Source organism: Aulostomus chinensis, chromosome 19, assembly GCF_037954235.1.
Source record: "Aulostomus chinensis isolate RoL2024-O1b breed Wild chromosome 19, RoL_Achi_v1.0, whole genome shotgun sequence".
Classification (NCBI taxonomy): Eukaryota; Metazoa; Chordata; class Actinopteri; order Syngnathiformes; family Aulostomidae; genus Aulostomus; species Aulostomus chinensis.
Window position 1 is genome coordinate 20596654 of NC_141338.1, and position 23650 is coordinate 20620303.

At 48.8% G+C, this 23650-nt stretch overlaps 1 protein-coding gene across 1 annotated transcript; it reads right to left on the minus strand.

Moving 5' to 3' along the window:
• Positions 1-7260: 7260 nt before the first annotated feature.
• Positions 7261-22917, minus strand: fech (ferrochelatase). The gene is made up of 11 exons (XM_086187712.1): positions 22735-22917; positions 21632-21722; positions 20783-20902; positions 19778-19926; positions 18905-19039; positions 18205-18311; positions 17662-17760; positions 16437-16544; positions 15261-15425; positions 13020-13079; positions 7261-10091 (listed from the first exon to the last, which is right to left on the minus strand). The coding sequence occupies exons 1-11, from the start codon at positions 22772-22774 to the stop codon at positions 9954-9956; spliced, it is 1212 nt and encodes a 403-aa protein (XP_086043838.1). The 5' UTR covers positions 22775-22917; the 3' UTR covers positions 7261-9953.
• Positions 22918-23650: the final 733 nt, after the last annotated feature.

A 23650-nucleotide genomic window follows, 5' to 3' on the forward strand; every position in this document is an offset into this window, starting at 1 on the left:
CCTGTGTGGGTTCTCTCTGGTACTCCAGCTTCCTCCACAGTCCAAAGACATCAAGAGGGGACGAGGCTGATTGATACTCTAAATTGACCGTAGGTGTGACTGTGAGTGTGAATGGTTGTCTGTCTCTATGTGTTGGTCCTGAGATGGACTGGTGACCTGTCCAGGGTGAACCCCGCCTCTCGCCCCCCCGGCAACACTCAACAGGATAAGGGGAAGAAAATGGATGGATGGATGCATGGATTTTGACCAACAAAAAAGTTCATGTCTATCAAAGACACCTGGGACCAGCTGACCCGACCCAGAGCCGTACATGAACCCAAGCGCTCCTGAAGGCAGTTACACCTGAACGTGATAAGTTCAGGTTCGCATGCAGCCCTGTGTCAGGTTGTGCGACGGGTTGGTGCACGCCGTGACTGACGGCCTCACAAACATTTACCCACAGAGGGAAAGGCTCCTGTTGTTATTTGATCCAGAATTATCCAGGTAAGAGTGGAACCTTGTTCTGGAGGTCAGAGGCCTGCTGGGTTGATGGTCATGTCTATTCCTCACACCCACATTTGAGGCTGTAGGTTGAATCTGCGGCTCATGTCCTGCCATCATGACACGCCGTAGAATGTCATTTTCAACAAATCTCTACGTAAATGAAGGTATTTCCTGTCGCTGGATCAGAGTTATCCCAACCTGGTGGTTTGGCTCGGAGAGCCTGTCAGTTCCTGGTGCCTCCCGCTCGTTTTCTCGCCGTTGTTTGTAACCTCTCCTCCCTCCATCAGTCCATCTATTTTTTTCTCATTAATGACTCGATCACCCGCTCTGTCTCTCTCACTTGTCCCTTCATTCTTCTCTTCTCTCCGTGTAATCATCCCAGCATCCATCTTCTCTCATCAGTCCACCTCATCACTTCTCACCTCTACTCCCTTCCTCCTCCCTCTCTTCCCTTCCATCCCATCATTCCAAGTGTCGTCTTTTCTCTGTTGCCGGGGAAACGGTGGTCGACTCTGTTGCTGTTAATCTTGTGACATTCTCTGTCTATTACCTGTGGGTCAGATGCCTGATACAGAGGACAAAGCGTGGGAAACCAGCAAAGGACTAACTGTCAACGTCTTTACTTGACAGACAGACAGAAGAGGCGTCCACCTCCTGCGTTTGTCTCTAATTTTGACCTTTTGATGCGTCCATCCCAGGGCTGAGGGTCTCCTGTGCAGGAGTGCAGTGCTGCCCATGTTGAATATCCTGGCTCAGCATCCTGCGGGGACATCCGACATAACTCAGCGGTCTTTTCACAGCAAACGATGAGTAGAAAAGTGTGTTTGATGACTCTTGAAGTCTTTCTCCACTGCAGTGAACTGCCTATCCCAGCTGCTAACGTTCATAGCAGCTAAGCTAACTAGCCGAGGGGCGGAGGTCTTGAGGTCCATGATGCACCAGAGAGGAGAGAAGGGTCTCTAACAGCTGGTCTGGCGCCCCTAAACCTAACAGAGGTTCATGAACACATCCCCTGGTGTGATCCGAGCTTTTGATCCAGATTTGGCCTAAAAAGTAGCTCGCTACTTCAGGCATCAACTGGAGCTTCACACATCTTCTTGTGATGTGTCTAGACTGCAGGAATCTCTTCCTGTGTCTGTCTCATTCAGCTGTGGTTCCTGCTCGGACCCTGGGCTTCGGTTCCTCTCTGGTGTCTCCCTGCACCTGAGGTGGATCCTGCTGGGTCAGATGTTGGCAGACGTGTACATCAACTGAACAGAAGGAGGATGTTCAGGTTTTCACTGATAGATTAGGACTCAAGGAGATCTGGGTCTGGGAAGTAGAGGCTCATCTCCAGGCCGGAGATGCGTAGCTGAAAACCTGCCGGCTTTCACTTCAGAGCTTCTGGCAGTTTTCTGTTGCTATGTAGGTCTTGGTAGGAAAAGGGGAATGTGTCAGCATCGGCACAAACTGGCAGAGCGAATGATGGAGTTGGACGTCGACACTGGAAACAGCGACTGGACGCCAGTGGGTGGGATCGTCCTGTCTCAAGATCGTTTGCATGAGTCGCTGAGTCACCAAATGGACTCATTTTTACATCACACTTTTCTACCTTAGCACTGCTTTACAATGTCAACTCATTCTCTCTCTCTCTCTCTCTCTCTCTCTCTCTCTCTCTCTCTCTCTCTCTCTCTCTCTCTCTCTCTCTCTCTCTCTCTCTCTCACACACACACACACACACAGTTTGGTTGTGCACGATGGACCCTGAAGCAGACATGAATACTTGTGTGTACTTGTATGTCCTCCCTGTAGGAGCAGATATTCAGGTGCTTTGTCTCACTCTTAAAGGAAAATTTGTATTTCATGTTTTGGTGTGTGTTTTACTGTTTGTGCCTTGTTTTTAGTCTTAAGTTTCATTTGTTCGCGATAGAAGGTGAGTTTAGAAAAATCAGTCTAGTTTTTAAATCGATCTGGATCCAGATCTGATGACATCAGACGGTGTTGGCACTGTCCGAGTGTTCTAGTCTAGTCTCTAGTTGCCCCCCTTCACTGTAGAAATCAATGGTTGTTCTCTCAATAGGAGGTCAGGGTTGGCGTCCCTGCTTTTCAATTACTAGCAGCCTGCAGTCACACACACACACACACACACACACACCAACAAATCAGCAGACACAGAAATCCGGCCTAAGAACGGGATTTCAGATTTCAAGTCCAGCACTTTGTGTCAGGTCACTCTGACATCCAGAAGCAGAGCACTGCATCTGAACCTGCTCCGCTGCTGCCAATCATTCCCACTGGCAGCTGACAGCAATTAATATTTGCAATTTGCAAAACCAAGTAACAGGTGAACCAGTCACCTTGAGGTTGGGTCCCACTGCATAACGCTGAGGTGACACATTTGACACCCCTCCCTGAAAGTTGAATACACGAGCGTGAGGTACAGACTCAGCATAATCAATACACTGGAGCTTCTCCCCTTAAATATGGGGAGTTGTCGTTGTAACTGGGCAGTCTGGTGTTCCAGTGTTACAGAGCAGGAGCTAGCCTGCTGTGGCTAGCAGAGTATCTCCAGGGACCTGTGTGACAGGTACAGCTGCTGCATGTTTGTGTAGTTCTGTCAAAGAACGCAGGACAAATGATTTACAGAGCAGATGAGTAGCACAAACACCTTAGGATGGATAAATGGAAGGAAAAAATGAGGTCAAGAGATGAGAAAGGAGGAAAAATGTTTGAAGGAAAAAGGAAAGGAAATGAGAGGTCGTCAGAGGAGACCAGGGGCGGACTGGGACAAAAAAATCGGCCCTGTCATTTTGGGTCTGACCGGCCCACCACATTCGATAACGTACACTTTTCCCAGCTCTTCAGTCTGTATAATGGGATTATTCATGTCCATGTAAACCCAATCAATGTCTTATAAAATCCTGTGTTTACAAATCAAATTTAACGTAATTACACCTTGGCCAGAAATGTTGTATTTGCGTTTCAGAAGATTTACCAAGGGGTTGGATGCCTCGGCCTCATACAAAAGACAGCAGTCCAGCTTCCCGCAGGTTTTGCTGCGTTGTGTCCACCAACCGCATCCATGGAGCTGAAGGCCGTGGCAAACATCTCGCTCATTTTTAAGCAGTTGGCAGCGCTGGCTTGTATAGCCAACTTTCTTTATCTGCTCCTCCTTTACATTTTCTCTCCAGGAAAATTCCTCTACTTTTTCTTATCCGCTGCGTCTGAAATGCCATTCTAGACACTTTATATTCAGAAAGTCTACCTAAGTTCAGCACACATTTGTGTAAATGTCAACAGTCCGCATCAATTTGGATACTCAGACTGCACATGGCACTTCCTGCTGCTGAGTTATTACCATGGTGACCATTCCTGTCACAGCAGCAGCAGCGGTGGCGGTGGCGGCGGCAGCGCAGCGTTGAGCACCCTCTCTGTGTACCCGGCTGAAAAAAATTGCATTTTTCCTGCAATGTGTTGTTTTCTTGTTGCCCATTCAACCTCTCACAGTAATGAGAAACAGAAGAAGAAGAGTTGATAGACGTCGGGACTCCGACAGGTAACCACATCACCAGATACTCCTCGATTTAGAGGAAAAGCCATGTACAGCTCACACTTTCTTTGACAACATTTACTGCCGCGTTACATTGTGGGAAATTTCTGCTTGGCTCGTGTCCATTAATCCATACGAAGAAATTCCTCGGGGCTGTCTGTTGGTAGCTCATACTACGGAGAACATACTCATGATTTGGACACACTAAAAATCTCACTCGCTGTTTCTGCATACTCAATTGGAGGGAAATACGGAATTTCAGACGCAGCATCAGGGTAGGCGGTTGATTCAAAGATAAAATAACCAATCGGCTGCAGACCAGCATGTCAAGAGCTGTGGTTACTTGGTGTTTAACCACGTGATCGGGCCAACCCAGTGTCAGTCTGGCTGCTGATCAACTGGGTTTATGTGCCGGTCAAAAACGTAAATTGTGTCGGAACTGTGAGCCCAAACCTCGGCCCACAGGGAAAACGCCTGGTATGCCAGGCTGCCCCTGGAGGAGACATAAGAGGACAGGAAAGAAGAAGCAGAGGTCAGATGTGAGGAAAGGAGAAGTCCAAAAACGAAGGAGAGTGACCTCCGAAAAGATTTGGATAAAGGAGAAGAGATGATGAGGCGAGGAGACAAGTTGAAATAGAAAAGAAGAGAGGAAAATGAATAGAAGAGAAAGTAAGGAGGACACAAGCACAAAGCAAGTGAAGAGAGGAAAAAGAGCTAAATGAAATGAAAGGAGAGACTGTAGCTGGCGGGGGGGGGGGGGGGCAGCAGACGCCCTCGGGGGTTATTGGGTCGTGGACAGCCAATCTCTCTCAGCTTAATCAACAGCAGCAGAGGTGATTGCAACACCGCAGGGGACTGCTGGAGGAAAAAAGAGGAGGGGGGGTGTGATAGGAATGAATGGAAAGGTGCGGAGGGCAGGGGGGCTTCAGGGTTGGAAGATGAAGAAAAGATTGGGAGAGGGGGAGGGGGTTTAGAAGGAGATTGGAAAAGATAAGAGGGAGAGAAGAAAGGAGAATTATCAGAGGAGAAAATGGAGAGAAACAGATGGGAAAGACCAAAGGAGACAAAAGGAGAGAGGAGACAGAGAGGTGACAGGGATGGACAGAAGCGGCACAGGAGGAGGAAGAGTGACAGACATGATCGAAGAGAAGGTAGAGAGGCTGGACAAACATGGCCGAGTGATACGATCTAGTTCCTCACGTGTCAGCCCTCCACACGGCCCCAATCAGCCACCATCAGGTAGCAGCGCCGAGCCACGAGCCCCGGCACGTCACAGTGAGCGAATACCAGGACTGCATCCACTAGGTGGTGCTAGAGAACACACAGTGCTGCCGTGCATGAGGTGAAGACATCGCAGTGTCCTGATGTTTATTCCATCGGACTCATCAAAGATCTGACCATGTGACTCCACTGGCTACAGCCTCCTGATCCGTGGTCAAACATCAATCATGGCCACCTCCTCACCACTGTAACCTCTCAGTCTTCGCAGTAACCCGTCATCCCAGGTCTGAGGGAGGTTCTGACCATGTACATTATCAACCATCTGGTGGAGACAATGACACTCACCATTTTTTTACTGGAAGTTTGCCAGTTTACCTCATAATTTACAGGTCCACAGGAAGAGGGGCTCCTCTCCGCCACACCAGCGGGCCCTTCTGTTGACAGGGAAAGGGTGGTGTTGGGTGGGCCACCTTCATGGTTATTGACATCATGGGTGTTGTTACCCTGATGTTGAATGTTCAGGGCAACATACTCATGCTTGATGCCTTCACATAGCGTTTCTGGGATATAAAGACCAGGCTCTGCCACATGAAGCAGGTCGGAATCTCCGGTCAAATCTGGTGAAAACATCAAAGGGCTGGTTACCCTGAAAAATTCTTTGTTGCTATACTTTACGACACGTGTGCAGACAGTTGTGTGTCGGGTGTTTGCTGGTCTGAGGGTGACAGCTGCGATAAGTCGGGTGTTTGCTTGTCTGAGGGTGACAGCTGTGATGTGTCGGGTGTCTGCTGGTCTGAGGGTGACAGCTGCGACGTGTCGGGTGTTTGCTGGTCAGAGGGTGACGGCTGTGATAAGTCGGGTGTCTGCTGGTCTGAGGGTGACAGCTGCGACGTGTCGGGTGTTTGCTGGTCTGAGGGTGACAGCTGTGATAAGTCGGGTGTCTGCTGGTCTGAGGGTGACAGCTGCGACGTGTCGGGTGTTCGTGGGTCTGAGGGTGACAGCTGCGACGTGTCGGGTGTTCGTGGGTCTGAGGGTGACAGCTGCGATGTTTCGGGTGTTTGCTGGTCTGAGGGTGAAAGCTGTGATCTGTCGGGTGTTTGCGATTTGAGGGTGACAGCTGTCATCTGTCGGGTGTTTGCTGGTCTGAGGGTGACAGCTGTCATCTGTCAGGTGTTTGCTGGTCTGAGGGTGACAGCTGTGATGTGTCGGGTGTTTGCTGGTCTGAGGGTGACAGCTGTGATGTGTCGGGTATTTGCTGGTCTGAGGGTGACAGCTGTGATGTGTCGGATGTTTGCTGGTCTGAGGGTGACAGCTGTGATGTGTCGGGTGTTTGCTGGTCTGAGGGTGACAGCTGTGATGTGTCGGGTATTTGCTGGTCTGAGGGTGACAGCTGTGATGTGTCGGGTGTTTGCTGGTCTGAGGGTGACAGCTGTCATGTGTCAGGTGTTTGCTGGTCTGAGGGTGACAGCTGTGATGTGTCGGGTGTCTGCTGGTCTGAGGGTGACAGCTGCGACGTGTCGGGTGTTTGCTGGTCTGAGGGTGACAGCTGCGATGTGTCGGGTGTTTGCTGGTCTGAGGGTGACAGCTGCGATGTGTCGGGTGTTTGTGGGTCTGAGGGTGACAGCTGCGATGTGTCGGGTGTTTGCTGGTCTGAGGGTGACAGCTGCGATGTGTCGGGTGTTTGCTGGTCTGAGGGTGACAGCTGTGATGTGTTGGGTGTTTGCTGGTCTGAGGGTGACAGCTGCGATGTGTCGGGTGTTCGTGGGTCTGAGGGTGACAGCTGCGATGTGTCGGGTGTTTGCTGGTCTGAGGGTGACAGCTGTGATGTGTCGGGTGTTTGCTGGTCTGAGGGTGACAGCTGTGATGTGTCGGGTGTTTGCTGGTCTGAGGGTGACAGCTGTGATGTGTCGGGTGTTTGCTGGTCTGAGGGTGACAGCATTCTCATCTCCAGAGCTCTTAATTCTGTTCCCTCTCTCAGAATCTTCAGCTGCCCAACAGCAGACGTGACAAACACCAGAGCCCAGGTGTGTGTTTTTCATATTTATTTTACAGGAAGACTTCTCATTATCATTATGTTATCACACTGTTTAAATCATGTCTCGCAAATATAAAAACATGTTCTTGGGGACAAATGGTTTGTGTGTGTGTGTGTGTGTGTATATGTGTGTGTGTGTGTGTGCTGTAACACAACAAAACAAGAACAAATAAATAAACCCAAACAAAAAAATAAGCTATAGCTGCAACAAAACTGTCTCTGCTCTATGTACAATGCTCACGGATCTCAATGCACTTTCAGATGAACACATGCACAGCAGAACTTAAAACAACTCAAAATAAGTTAGAAAACCTTCAACCAGAATTCAGCACAGAGTCCTGCTGTGACCTGAAGCCGACTTTTGCAGCTCTGAACGTTTGCTTTTGGGTCTTCGTGCTTTGTCTTATTTGGGCATCGTTTGTGATGTCCACAGCGAGATTCGCACGTTTCAGCTGAAACCCTGATAATGCTGGGATCAGCTGCCGGCTCTGGTCTGAAACACAGAAATAGTCCTTTAACTTCCCTGCTGATGCGGCCCTGCATGCAAACACGAGAGGAACCTTGTGGGCTTTATCCTACTGTCATGCGTTTCCTAAAAACACAAACGTCTCTCTTTCAAACCCGTGGAAGTGTGCAGAACAAAGTTATCTGAGTTGTAAAGTGCATTTCTGGCTGCATGACACTGGAAGCAGAAACGTGTTGATCAGAAGGATTCATGGAAGCAGCAGAGCGCCGCGGGGACGAGGCTCATCTGCTCCGTGGCCAACGCACCACACGACACACACTAATCAACCACACCGACGATGGCGCAATGGTTAGCAGTACTAAGCTAGCTGAGCTAACACTAGCCTACGAAGGAACTACACCACGGTCACGTGACTTCAAGGTCACCACCACCAGGCTTCAGCCTTGATTTCACCCTGATGACCTGGAATAACCTCACAGTCTTGTTTAGCCATTATTAAGACACATAAACTCTCGGATGTGTGGAACATTCCAGAACATTGGTAGAACTTAAGCTCCTGTCATCCACTGACTTGATTTCAGGGTCTCAGCTGAAAACGAGTGAACCAGAAGTTCACCAACGCCCGTTCATGTCTGGCTTGTAGGACCAAATCCAGCAACACTCAAGTCATCATGCTACCAAGGTGCTGCCATGGGGGGGGTGGCTGATAAGATTTGGAGAAAAACACATGACACGTGTTGTTCATTGCTGCTATTAATTGTGGCATTAAAGTGTGAATAATTCCAATGTTTAAAATGATGCAGTCGTTCCTCCTAAGATGTCAGAGTTGTAAAGTCTTGGCTGTGGGCTGAGTGAGTCAGAGCAGCCGCCGTCAGATCCCAGCAGGAACCTGTGCTTCTGGTTTCAGGTGGAATTTTCCCTGTCGACGTTTTGGTTAACTAGTAAAATGTACATGAAGCACGAGTGCAGTTGTTTCTAGTTAGCCAGAGTTAAAGGCACATTATCATGGCAGAACTGGAGCCCCTCACCGTGAATTACATGAAAACATATTTGATGTCCAAATGAAAGAAAGAAGGTTTGGAGACAGCATGGGGGGGGGGGGGGGCAGTTAACATGTGACACCTCATCTTAGACACCACATGGTACTCTTCTACACGCTATATCATCAGCTCACATTCCACACCAGTAGAGGGAGCCAACTACCAGGACACTGGGACAGTCTTTGACCTTCTTGGGAGAGTTCCTACTCTAATCTGAACCACGACGTTCCCCTAATCCTAATCTCTGTCTGACAGAAAGCTAAAAGGAGATTTCTGCAAGCAAACCTTTTTGTGACCCCAGGGGGAGATGTAAGGGGATGCTAACGTCCTTAGCATGACCTGTTGGAGAGAATCTCAGTGTTCCAGTAGGTTGATGTTTCCAATACATGCGGTTAGGAGATTCAGGTGAGGAGAAAGAATGAGATGAGGGGAGACTAGGAGTGCTGCAGCGCGGAACGCTCCCCTGCGGTAGAAGTGGCTATGAGACAAGCCGCTAACCTATTCAGTCCAAAATGATACTGTTATAAACGTTTATGCTCTTTTCTGCTTGATGCAGTACCAGATACACCATCTCCTTGTATGTTTAGCACCAGCGAGAAAGAAACGGGGTGTTCGAAGGAGTCTGGGGGGCTGAGCTGGTGGAATGTGGGTAAAGGGAACAACAAGTGCAAGGCTTTTTGCGTAGCTTTGATACGAGGCTCTTGCAGAGTTCACACTTCTAGACTTTTATCTAAAATCACATCACCTTACAGGGGTCACATTTGAACTCTGGGGTGCATCACGGGGGACACGACTGAACAGTAGGAGTCTATCACATGTTGGAGCTGATCCACTGAAGGACGAATCTACCGATGAGACCCACAGCAACAAAATGTAGTTTCTTGTTTCCAAAGACTGATGCAGCCCATGAACTGCTACACACGAACGGATGACTGGAAGTCTCAGTTATGTACTTGCTGACGTGGAACGCCTCCTGACCAACATGCAGGTTGAGCAACAAACTAAGCAACGTTAGGATGGAACTGGAGAAGCCGTCGTGTCACGTTTCTCATGACACTTGCTGGAAAGACAGTGTGTGTTAATGTTTGATTAAAGAAGAAGGCATTTTTTTTCACAGGATGGGCATCAGAGTGTGTGTGTGTGTGTGTGTGTGTGTGTGTGTGTGTGTGTGTGTGTGTTCTATGACAGTTTCTGGTTAGCGAAGAAGGCCTTGGTCTCTCCACAGGTGGGGTTGGTGCACAGCGGGCAGCGCAGGGTCAGCTGGCGGGAACATGGCTCGTTGGACTTCAGGTGGGACTGGACCAGTTCTGCCAGTGCCTGGACCGGACCAATGACATGCAGGTGAAACACAGTCAAAGAGAGAGTCAAGTCATCAGCTATGCACACTTGCTTGCTTTCCTGTGATGCTCTTATTGATGAACACACAGTTTCAAGGTGCCGTCATGTGACCAGCAGGGAAGACGCTCAGTGCTGGCTGTGTTACCATGGTTACCATTGACATCGTAGTTATGATGGTTATTATAGTTCAACTCAAATTGCAATGCTTTTAACTTTATCACAGCCAAAGACATATTAGCTGAACGTTAGCAGAGGCAAGCTAGCATGGAAGCTTCTGGAGCATGGCAACACACGGAAGAACAAAATTGCAACAATGCCACAATCCTGGCGGGAATAGTGGCATTGTTGCAATGGGCTCCAAGTCAGATGGGGTTACAAGAATTATCACAGAGGCAAAAAGTTTTATGAAGCTAGCTTAATCCAATGTTAAAGTTAGCTTGGCTGTTTAGGTAGCAGCCTGAAAACTTTGTGTGACTTTTAATGGCATGTAAACTGCTCTGCCTCAGCATGCTAACGAATAGTGAACGATGAGCAAATCTCATTTCTAAAGCCCTGTTCAGACGACACGACTTTTTTTGTTGGCAACACTCCCTGCTGGTCACATCACCCGACGCTCAATCAGGCTGCTGTTCACACTACAAGACTTGTCGGCGGACGGGAGTGTTCACGCTACAGGATTTTCCCCGTCAGTAGGCGTGGCCGACTGCCCAGCTGGCCAGGAAACTCTTGAACGCAGCGCACGGCCCTTTCATTGTAAACATGGACGCTGAGCAGAACGCAGCCCTCCAGGTCGTTTGTGCGCTACTATTTTGTGAAAAAAACAAAAAAAAGAGGAAGAGAGTGCGGGCGAAGGAGTGGCTTGGCAAACGCGGACAGCGTAAAGGCAGGGGTGCTCAGGCCAATGCTCCACCAAGCCTTCCAGATCCTCCTGTGCCCACGGACATCGCAAAGCCTTTGTAGAATCCATGCCTCTGTTGTTGGCTATGCGCGGCTCCTTTCGTCTGGGTTCGCCGTACCTCCCATGTCTGCTTTCATTGGCCGCAGCTCCGTGTACGTCTGCGACAAGTCCTGGATATCTAGCAGAGCTAGATGTCCACTTTTTGTCGCCGACGTCGCATGTGACCTCCCAGTCCATTGTCTTCAAGCTGCTCACACCTCATTACTTTTGTCGCTGCGGCCGTTAGTGCCTCACCCCGATTTGGGGGAGGGAAGTCGCCGATGCCTAAAATTGTTTAGCTTCTCCGTTTTTCTTCTTTGTGATATTAAAAGGTAAATCAAATCCAAACTTCCTGGATAGATAGTTCTCATGAATCATCTGAAGGAAGCAGTGAGTGTTAAAGGAAGCCATCTTGGTGATGTGTGTTTGTGAGGCTTGATATTATTGGCCTGTGTCCATTACTGAGATGTTAGCATAGCATAGAGCAGCTAGCCTGGAGGGAGGCAGCTACAAGCACAATCGTCTGCTTCAGTTTCCAGACTTCAGCAAGGCAACCAGCTGCTGACTGTAGCTTCATATTCACCGTCCAGGAACGACACCGCTATCAGTCGTCAGGTAAAACTCCCATCAAGATAGAAGATCAACTCATGAAGGGTGACATGCTAATGCTTCTGTAGTGAAACAGAAGCATTAGCATGAGAGCTATTCGACTGCACATGTTGAAGTTAAACGCGATTCTGTTGCCCCTCAACCTTTTTACCCAGACTCTGTCAGAAAGGGCCCACCTCCATTTGTGCTGGTCGTGAGGCTTTAGGTTGTTTCCAGGACGATGAGGACATATTGTACTTCCAGTGTGGTGAAAGACGGTGCGGCAACCTGAAGTCATGTTCCTGCACATTTCTGGAGCTGGCTTTGCTCTCCAGGTCCCCCAGAACTGCCTGCCTCCACCTCCGTCACCAATTGGTGACTTAGACATTCAGGGTAAGAGTGACGTGTACGAGGGCGGCCCTGCACGCTGCAGGGGAAACACTTCTCTCAAGACACATCGTCATTTTATACCTCGTTACAGGAGGAGCTGCTGATGCAGTATGACAATACCCACTAAACTGTACCAATCGATCAAGTTTGGTGGGACGATTTAAATGACTGCAAATTAGTCAAGTGATGGAGAATTTAGAAAACTAACTGGCCTTGGCAGTAGGAATGTGTCGGAGCGATCGATAGATTGATAGTTATCAATACACAATCTTATATATTTTCCAGGAGCTGCAGCTCTGTGAGAAACTACAACCAAGGAAACCACCTTTCAGTAACTAACGACTAACCATCCTCTGGCTATTGATTTCGACACACACACACTGAGACTTGGCGAGGGTCTCTGAGCGCGGCGGGTTTGGCCCGCCGGGCCGCTGAGTTCTACTGTAGTCAGCTCTAAAGGTTCCCATTGATTTGCTCCCTTCCTTTAATAAACCCTGCACACTCACTCACAACTGATAGAGCTGGGAGAGTGGGCTGCTGGGAGAGAGGAGAAGATGGAGGGAAGGTGGAAGGAAGAGAGGAGAGAAGGGAATGAGAGTGAAGGAAGGAGAGGAAGAGTGAAGGAAGGGAGGAAATCCATTTATTGACCATCTCCTGCCTGGAGTTCACTTACTTCACAGACCCTTCTTCTGCGGCCTCCTCCTCTATTATTACTCCCACATGCCTTCCATCTCCTCTCCTTCATTAGATCCTCCATCTCTTTCATATTCGATGATCCTCACCATCTCTCTCTTTTCTTACTCCTTCACCTTTTCCTCTCTCTGAACTGAGTCTGGTGTCATGAGTGAGTACAGACGTGCACCAAACTTTTGTGTTCAAATGAAATTAAGACGGTGTTACAGTTACAGTACTTGGTGTTTACAAACTGTGTCGATGTGTGTGATGAGTCAACTCAACGTGTGTGTGTGTGTGTGTGTGTGCGCGCGTGTCACCTTCATGAACAGAGGGTTCCCATTCAACGACTCTGCTCTCCTGATGTTCTCCACTCCACACTGTTGAGAGACGGACAGAGACGGCGGTTTCAAACTCACTCGTGTCATATCACAATAACCACCATCACTGATATCAGCACCACAGAAGAAGAAGCAGCAGGTCTTTCATCAGTTAGAACACCCTCAGCCCAGCTGCCAGGGTGCTACTCGCCATGTTCCATCGGGGTTTTCTAACCTTAAAAATGTTTAAGTATCTTGTGAGAAAAAAGGTTGATGCAAATATTCATTTTCAGGAGTCAAACTAATTTTCACCAAATGTTTTTTTTTACAGCTGTTTTTCTTCACGTGCGAGGAGGTGGGGCCAGGTGGTGTAATCAAAAGGATGTGGCGAGGTTTTAATATGAGCTGAGGTGAGTAACGGCGGACGAAGGCACTGCTCCCCAGGTCAGGAACTAACAGGAATCTCACGCGCTGATACGAACGACTCTGAATGAAGAGGAAACCACCGACTCCCACGATGATCACACATCCTCTTCCCTCAGCCACAGACGAGTGGTGAACATAGCACCACCCTAACAGGACTAGCACCACCCTAACAGGACTAGCACCACCCTAACAGGACTAGCACCACCCTAACAGCACCACTGGTGGGATTACTGCCAAATCCAAATTCCAGTGAGGATGGGACACAAGAGAAGACATGACATGCAAAAACCCTTTCCTTTGTGGAAGTGAAAGTAGTTCTTAGAAAAGCGAATACAGGGAGACGACGGTGACGGTGGAAATGACAGCAACACACCGACACGCGTCCACCGGCGACCTTAGGACGGTTCCCCAGAACATTCTACAACAGTGGTCATGTTCTGTCCTGCTATTCAGGGTGACAGATGACATTTATGGGCTCAGGAAGTTGGCATCTTCACGCTTCCCTGCATCAAAAGCTAGCTAACAGTCTATGGAGGAACTGCACCAGGGTCACATGACTTCAAGGTCACACCACTAAGCTTCAGGCTTCTTGTGTTCCCCCTGATGACCTTTAATGACCTCCACCACCTCTGTAGGCTCCTTCAGACTCTCCAGCAACAACAACATCAACATCCACCAGTCTGGTGTTCACTGATGGATCTGACGCTGGAACTTAACCTGCTACTATCTGCAGTTGCTAAACCACCTGATTTCAGGTGTGTGTGTGTGTGTGTGTGTGGGGGGGGGGGGCAGCAAAGTGTTTTCATCTTGTCAGTCGAGGACTTGAAGAAATAAAAGCATTTAGTTCTGAGTTTTCAAGTATTTTTAACAGCAGGTTTCATTTCAAAGTAAAACTCCTCTTAACTGTGGGGACACCAAATTGGACCTGTGTGTGTGTGTGTGTGTGTGTGTGTGTGTGTGTGAGAGTGTGTGTGAGTGTGAGTGTGTAGTTTGTCACTTCCATCTTTGTTGAGTTCCATTTAATTTCAGAACAAAATGAAGACCTAAGTCCATTTACACTAAGACCCTCCAGTCAAACCTGTATTTAAACCATATGTTACTGTTATCATTATCATTATCATTATTAATATTATAAGTAGTACTTGCAGTCATAGTATTTCCACTAGATCAAAATTAGCTACAGTGTCTATGTGCCCCGTGGGGGATTTTGCTTTCAGTAATTAGAGGTACACAACAGCGCTGGTGAGTAGTGACGCGGCCCTGCTCTGACTTGGTCATGTGACTTCCTCTGCCGCCAGCTGAACTGATGTCCAGCTGGTGGCGAAGGGTTGAAGGGTGAGACCAAGAACAGCTGAGTGAGTGTGTGTGTGTGTGTGTGTGCTCTCACACACGCCCTGACAAGTGCTGCTTGCTTTACATACTCATAGTAACACTACTGTTCTGGGATCAGCCCATTCAATAATAGCATCAGCATGTGTGTGTGTGTTTGTGTTTTGGGTGTGTGTGTTTTGGGTCTGTGTGTGTTCCTCCTTCCATCCTTGTGAGGACTTCCTGTATTCCAGTAACGTGCTCTCTGCATCGGTGTCATGTGATCATCATCACGCAGCAGGAATCTCTGGTGATGCGTTAAAGTTCGCTTAGTCTCCTGAGGTCAGAGTCAGAGACCTCCCTCCTTCTTTCAGATCTGCATGTGTACAACCGCCGTCGTTTGTTTGTGCATGTGTGTTTGCACATGTTGATTCGCTTTACCTGGGCAGTGCCAACACTGGCCCACCCAATGAAAAGGCAGCTCGCTCCTCCCTCCCTCCTCCTCACCTCCTCCCCCAGCACTTGTCCGTACTCAATGTCCAGTTCATGTAGAGTCTCTATGTGGTCGGACGTGAAGGCGATGGGCACCAGCAGGAGGTTCTTCTTCCCCCGCTCACACAGACCTTTAATCACCTCATCGGTCTGGGGGCCGAGCCAGGGCATGGGCCCCACCTGAGACACAAGCACAAGAGCAGAGCCACTGTAATTCCTGGGAGGACAGGAGCGACAGCGCGTCCGGGTCACTATTCTGCTCGCTGGGTCACTGTGAGGCCCCAGCAGTTTCAAGTGTCCTGCTCTGTGGCTGCAGTCATGCACGGACAGGTGGCGCCACCTTGTGGCTACAAATGAACAATACAGTTGTAGGCAGCATAACAGCAGCTGAGGTCTGTTTGTTTAGCAGTTACAAGCAGAACAGAGGCAACTAATCAATTAGAGACTTGGAAACACATCATAAGAGGGTTTCTCTCCATGGAGAAACAGCGTCCGTCCTGTCTGGTCCAGCGCTTATAGAACCCAGCACATTTCTCAGAAACAGGGAACAAAGAAAAGTCATGGCTTGAGGCTGATCTGAACACTTCGCCTGGGCAAATGGCTGAGAGTTGTGAGACGTTCAGGTGCACGGTGAGTGAACCAATCCTGCGGCCCCTGTTGGCAGTGACTCCGCCCTCTGAGGGCCATTATTCTCATTCACCAGCTGAAGTGAGTAGAATCCTGAGCTTACGGATACAAACACTGAGCAACATGAAAAGGAAGCGATGAGCATCACAGCGATGACATCATCAGTATTAGCAGAGCGGGGTTTTTAAAAACCATTAATGAGTCAAGAGTTGGGGATGGAAAGTTGCTTTTTCAAAATCACAAAGTTTTTGTGCACAAGAGACAGAATTTGACATCATAAGAAGTTGATTTTATACAGTAAATATTGGCATGGATGGACATCAGCGGTCAGCCAAAATCAATTGTAGTAGCAGCACATTTCTTCGCAACAAAGTAAACAAACATAATCAACAGTCCACCTCCACGTTGGAGTGTTTTCTGACGTCAAGTCTCGTCACGTGATGTTCTGAGTGAGACTGATGGCGTAAGTTGTCCTGCACCTGAGCGTTCATGTCAGTCTGAGGCAGCCTTGATTAGAAGTACTCAGGTGTAGGTGTGTGTGTGTGTGTGTGCGCGCGCACTGACCCTGGACTGCCACACCAGTCTGTAGGGGTTGCAGTGTCCCAGCCGCTCCATGACTCTCTGAACTGTGGCTCCCACCTCCTGAGGATACGGGTCCCCTCTGTTCACCACCTGCAGGTTACACAACAGTAACACCATTACAACGTCAGGACAACAGATCTATAGATCTATTACGGATCTACAGATCTACTACAGACAGACAGATCCCTATGCTGGTGAAATAACACATCATCAAAGGGGAAAATATGAATCACTTTTCATAATATGAACAACAAGCAGAACTATTTATTCCCTATTATTAGTTATTCTGTTGCAGAGATGGGACATCAGGGCCTGGGACATCAGGGCCTGGGACATCAGGGCCTGGGACAGCAGGGCCTGGGACATCCCAACCCACTAGTGCCGCTGCTCAGAGGGTCAGAGGCCAATAACAAGAAATGAGCTATGCTAACATTAGCTGCATTAGCAATGACCGAACAACCGTTAGTTTAACAGGATGGCGCACGAACTGACTGAGAATCGTCCGTCACCGTGACAACAGGTGGACTTTAAATAACAAGTGAGGGGTTTTGCTGTCAGAGAGGAAGAGCAAAGAATCAGGAGGGACTTTTCTAGGCGTCTTTGCTTGGAGGAGGGCTCCATGGGCCCTACCAGAGGATACACGGCACCAGGAGGCCGGCTGGTGGCGTGTAATCAGAGGCAAATCACGGCGCTAAGAGGCCGTCTTGAGACACCTGATTACTCAGAGGTGTGTTTCTAGTGGCATCGAGCCTCAGGTCATGCACGGAGTCCTCTCCGATGGCGAGACTCCTGGGGAGATTAGCACGCATGCTGCTGTAGCATCAGCTACCTCAACCACAGCGGATCTCCTCTGAGAGAACAGCAACGAACACCACCGATGACGTTCTGGCTCTGGTTTCTGCTTTAGTGCTCTGATGTGATTGGTTGAGTTCAGCCTCGAATAGAGTGATAGACAGATAGTTTATCCAATCAACGCTGAGTATCTTGTGACAGTCTCCGCCCTTCTCCAGACACTTTCTTAGTTGTAACTTTTCAGGTTCTTTCTGCTGAGTCTTTACGGGCCGGGGGCCAGGAAGACCTCCACCACACAGAGCTCACGAGACAAGTAGAACTGATGACAGCAACTACCAGTACTAGCACAGGCAGTCGTGGAGATACTTGAGTCAGCAGTACTTCATGGTACTCAGCAGTACTTCATGGTACTCACAGCCATCGGGAGCGAGTGTGCTGAGAACAGAATGACCACGTCATCCCTCTTCTCCTCTGGGAACTTCAGCAGCTCGTTACTGACATGTTCTGCAAAGCACTACACACACACACACACACACACACACACACACACACACACACACACACACACACACACACACAGTATGATGATCAGAGCTTTTATTCACTTTAATGATTCATTGTTCAAATGAAGCACAGTCACAACCTACAGGTGGAGGCATGACGAGCCTCCTCACTCCTAGTAGTGAGTACTTAAAAGGCAAAATACACTTTTTTGGTCAAGTATTACTGTCATGTAGGAGGTTTCTTTATCACTGGTGACCTGCTTCATCTTTGTCATGATGACATCACAATACTTCTCCGCCCCCAGCGCTTTATTCTTCTCTGTTCAACTGTGTTTGATTGATTTTCTCTGAAAAACCATCAACAAAGTTTCCCAAGTTTTGCAATGTAGAGGTTCTCTGATTGGCTTATCGTGTGTGTGTGTGTGTGTGTGTGTGTGTGTGTGTGTGTGTCTAACCTCCACCAGCAGAGGGTGTGTCGGCCAACGGTCAATGACACTCCAGCGCATTTTTGGCCTGTCACCTCTGTTGCTATAGTAACGGTAGATGGCGTTTAGACTGCTGCCTGTTAACAGGATAAAAAAGCAGAATAATGAGCGTCAGCGGCGTGTCCTCGGTGACGTCACGTTTCATTTGTCAGTAGTCAGGATGTCGTTCATGATGTCGGCCATCGTTCATTTCGTCAACAACGATCTTAACCCAAACAGTCAGAGTGATGAAGGACACCAACAGCGTTTGAGGCATAGCGAGACACTTGGCGCTCTTGTTGCCAAAGTGTGTGTGTGTGTGTGTGTGTATAGGGGAGTTATCTGAGAGCAGCAGGGTGCAAGAAACTTTGGGTGGAGGCTAACGGCCTAAACAGTCATACTTTTGACATACTCTCGCTTCCTTTCATGTTTTTCCCTTTTCCTAGTAAATTTGCAGGTGTGTGTGTGTGTGGTTCTTGCTTGTTTGTCAGTTTTTCAAATTAAAGTGTGCTTCTGTCTGGCTGCTCTGTTTTTATCTGCTGCCTCTGTTGATGACGTTGGACGCCTGGAGGTTCTCGCGCTGCGTCACCGATGTGATCGATCATCGCTGTGTTCGCACTCATGAGCAGACGTTGGCTCAAACATCGGGCGGTGGAACCGCTCGTTCTAGGCAGCCTGCGTGTGACAGCACCTGTGGTGGAGCAGCTGTACTGAGGGTACTGCGTGAAGGCCACCGCTCTCTCCACGCCGTCCTTCTCCATCTCCTCGATGGCCTCCTCCGTCAGTGGGTGGACGTACCGGAAGCCAATGTAGAACTTGTGAGGAGCTGATGAGAGAAGCACATGGGGGAGGAGTTACTGAGGAGGAGGACCAGACGCTGCCCACGTTATCAGGAAGGGTGTGTAGAAGGCGTGGGGGAGCCGCTCCTTCCCCGTGTCACTATCTCCACCTCACACACTTTCAGCTCCTGCTGAGCGAGTTTGCCATGACCAGTCCTGAGTGTGGTCTCAGGAGGGGTCCACACTCGATCCTGTTTAGGCTGGACTGCATTCACACGCATTTAAACACAAGAAATCTGATCCAGCATCAGTGATCTGAGACCCAAAAACAAATACTTAGTTTGAAATGATGTTTTTGACTGATTCGTTTTTTGTGAATTTATCTAGGATCTTTTTTAACAAAATAAATTTGTATGATTCTTTCAAAGCTTTGGGGAAAAAAATCTTTCCAACAGTTGAGTAAATTACCAAGAAATCACATGAAAACTCACAAGATGTCAGTGAGGACATTCAGAGAGATGGACGGAAGATTTGGCATCAAATGAGACGTTTTTAAAGGAGAAGAAAACTGTCTCTTTAATACAGGTCTAACTCCAGAGGCAGGATCCGAGGCAGCGGGACAGATTTCTGCTGCTGTCAGATCTCTCACGTTTAAAATACCACCCCCCCAGGGACGACCCTCAGGGATCCTTAGGAACCCTTCATCTCTTTTTTTCATGAAAGCTCTTCAAAAAAAATGATTTTGGGACTGGCAGGTTGTTGGGCTGCAGTGTGGGTCCTCTCACCCGTCTCAGGGCTCATGTCATCCAGCAGCTTGACCATCCCTTCCCCCTGCATGGAGGTCCAGTGTTTGATGGGTGAGCCTCCTCCGATCTTACTGTACTGCTCCTGAATCTTTGGTGTGCGGCGCTTGGCGATGAATGGGCCCAGCTTACTGTGGAGACACATATGACCGTAACACCCCACATGAACCAGCTTACTGTGGAGACACATATGACCATAACACCCCACATGAACCAGCTTACTGTGGAGACACATATGACCGTAACACCCCACATGAACCAGCTTACTGTGGAGACACATATGACCATAACACCCCACATGAACCAGCTTACTGTGGAGACACATATGACCATAACACCCCACATGAACCAGCTTACTGTGGAGACACATATGACCGTAACACCCCACATGAACCAGCTTACTGTGGAGACACATATGACCATAACACCCCACATGAACCAGCTTACTGTGGAGACACATATGACCGTAACACCCCACATGAACCAGCTTACTGTGGAGACACATATGACCATAACACCCCACATGAACCAGCTTACTGTGGAGACACATATGACCGTAACACCCCACATGAACCAGCTTACTGTGGAGACACATATGACCATAACACCCCACATGAACCAGCTTACTGTGGAGACACATATGACCATAACACACCACATGAACCAGCTTACTGTGGAGACACATATGACCGAAACACCCCACATGAACCAGCTTACTGTGGAGACACATACGACCGTAACACCCCACATGAACCAGCTTACTGTAGAGACACATACCACCGTAACACCCCACATGAACCAGCTTACTGTAGAGACACATACCACCGTAACACCCCACATGAACAAGTCAGAGGCTTCATTCCAATGTCGTACGTCACAGTCACCGTAGGCCTTGCCCTGCCCATAACTATGAATTTCTTTCTTTGTTTTTCACACTTAAGTGCATGAGTGCATGCGTGTGTGTGCATGTGTGTGCAGCGTGCCTACTTCTGTACAGGAAGTTTCATCAGGTCTTTGTCCATGAAGAGGCGCAGCAGGAAGTCGTGCACGTCCTCCAGTTTCTCGGGTCCCCCCATGTTCAGCATCAGGATGCCAGTCTTAGGTTTCCTGCACCGGGGAGTCAACAGAGTGTTTATCAGTGTCACAGGTGTTGTTGGCCTGCTGGTGTAGAACCTTTCTGTAAAAGATAAGGTTGAGGTTCACTGTCAGATGGGAGCAGCGCATGGAGTCTAATTCCCCTCAGTGACTCATCACCTCAACTCCCTTCAGGAACCAGCACTGATAGGCTCCTTGCTTGTCATCTTGTGTCAAGACATGAAAAATCAGTCAGGCGGTCAGCTGTGTAGCCCAGCTGACCGCCTGCAGGTTTTCCCTAGAACCAGGCCTGCAGTGGGAAACTCATCAGAAATATAAGATATAATCTTCCCACCTGCAGGTCCTCAACGCCAGCATCAGGTTCCCAAGCACAGAGGTTCTAGATCAGGAACCACTTGTTTTCATGCATGGCAGGAATTGACCTGCTCCTGACAACAAGACGGCTCTGAGGTCAAAGCCACCAGACAGCTGGGGTTCTCCTTGCGTGCGTGTGTGTGTGTGTGTGTGTGTGTGTGGGGGGGGGGGGGGGGGGGGTTCAGTGGGGATGGAACATGTGTGACCACGCAAGTGTCACATGCATCAACAAGTCTACACATATTTACATCAAATCTCTTACAAGCTGGGAGGATTTTTACTTCTGACACAGAAGCAGCGTGTTCACCAGAGTTCAGTGTCAATCCATCCTGGGTTAAAGGTGTGCATGGGAATGAGAGAGAGTGAGAGAGTGAGAGAGAGAGAGACCTGTTTTCCTGGGTATCTGGGGTCACGGTCTGCGCAAGGGCGGCAGCGGTGGAGCGTCCCCTCAGGCTCAGGCTGATGCTGCTCCTGGCAACTGGACCGGAAGATGAAATCAGGTGAAATCAGGCCTTCATCCAGCTCACGGACGCAATACTGGATAGAACTGTTCTTGTCCACCCCCCCCCCCCCCACCCCCCCATAACCAAAGTGGGTTAGATTGGGGGGGGGGGGGTCATTAGCTACCAATGCTCACAGTGGGGCTCAACACTCACACCTTTGCAATATTAGATACAGATGGACTGAAGACTCGCTGTGAGAGAAAAAAAACCTGTAGAAAACTATGAGAAAGCAGCAGGAAACAAGTTTCCTCCAACAGACTACTAAATAGTCCCTTAGTCAGCTGCACTTTCATAACACAGAACTTCAGTACCGTGACGCACCGGCAGGGGGCTGCTGCGATTATGCAAGTTCACAACGCTGAGAATTGTGTAACTCCGTTTAAATATTCTGCTCATTTACTATTAACTCACACTCGTGTTTACGGCTCTACTGCCCTTTACTATCTGCGGCAGAGGGACCCGGGCGTCCAGTGTGTAAAATTTATATTTTACAGTCACAACTTACGTTGAGATGCGTCAAAACGATGCTGTTAGTAATTACTTCGAATCGGAAACACTGACATGAGTCAGACACATTAAAATACCTCGACGGCCACCAGAGAAGAAATGTGGGGACTTCAGGGGAACCACGCTTACAGCACAGTAACAGGACTCGACTTCAACCTTTGTGAAGTCAAAATAAGTTTTTTTTGGTGTTGTAACGCTCGTAAATGTGAGGAAAAAGTCCCCTACAGTTTAGAGCTGCAATTATTGTGAAAACCCCTAACCGGAAGTAGTGTTTCCACGTTCGTTCCAGCTTTACGTTGGACGCGGGCACACAGATGGCAATGTCACCGGCGTGCCGCTGCTCCCTGAACTGACCTGGAACTGCGCCGAAGAAGCAGCGGCGCTTAGTTCTAGTTTGTTCCAGCCAGAATCGGCGCGATAATACTTCCGAGTCCCTACGTAGCTCGGCAAGGGCTAATTTAAATACACGGTCTCACTCACACTGGACGAGGCGCGCGGCGCTGCCCAGGACTGCCATCATGCTGACGAAACCCGCCTCCGGTCGCTCTACTGTCCTCACCAACGGGCCCCCGGGTGTCTCTCCCCAGCACAGTGGCACTTGCCGTCCGGTGTGTCAACCAGATCCCTGCAACTACCACCTGGACGTACCACGGTGCCGTCAACCAACCTAGCGTCAACTTCCACACTTCCGGAGCGCATTTTTCAAAATAAAACTAGCAGGCCGAAACCTGCACGTGATGAGACAAAAATCAGACACACACGTAATGAATTACACTTTAACCTCGCGACAAATTCAAGTTAACAGTAGGCCTTAATGTAAGTGTAGCTAAAACAGGAAAAATAATAAAGTGCTGGACAACTTAAATGAGAGTGGAGGGATGGATGGGGTTGAATAGAATCTTGGTAGAGCCGAGCACGCCGTCATCGTCGTGTCTGTCTCACTCCGACACCGTTAGAACCTCTGGGTCACGGAGTGTCGGCGGCATAACGATTATCCTAGTTACCCTCATTGTATTCATTTAAACTTTTATTGTGGTCAAATTTCTGTACTTCCGGTAAGACGCTTTAACTTTACTTGACGGGGAAGCTCTCTGTATTACGTCACAACTGCTTCGACGTCCAAACGACATAAGCACGTCCCTTGCAAGCCCCGCCCACTTCAGTCTCAGTCCGCGCTCAAGATACAGTATATGTACTTATACCCTATTGACGTCTTCAGTCGGAGTATTTCGTGTTTCTTTTTCAAATACTTGAGAAGCTTCAGTTTTTAAATGTAATAATTGTTGAACAGGTAAAACACAGTTGTAGCCATATTTACTGTAGAAGTACCAGTAAATGTATTTGAAGTATTTACTGGTATTTCGAGAGATATGACCACCCCCCCACCCCCCCCACC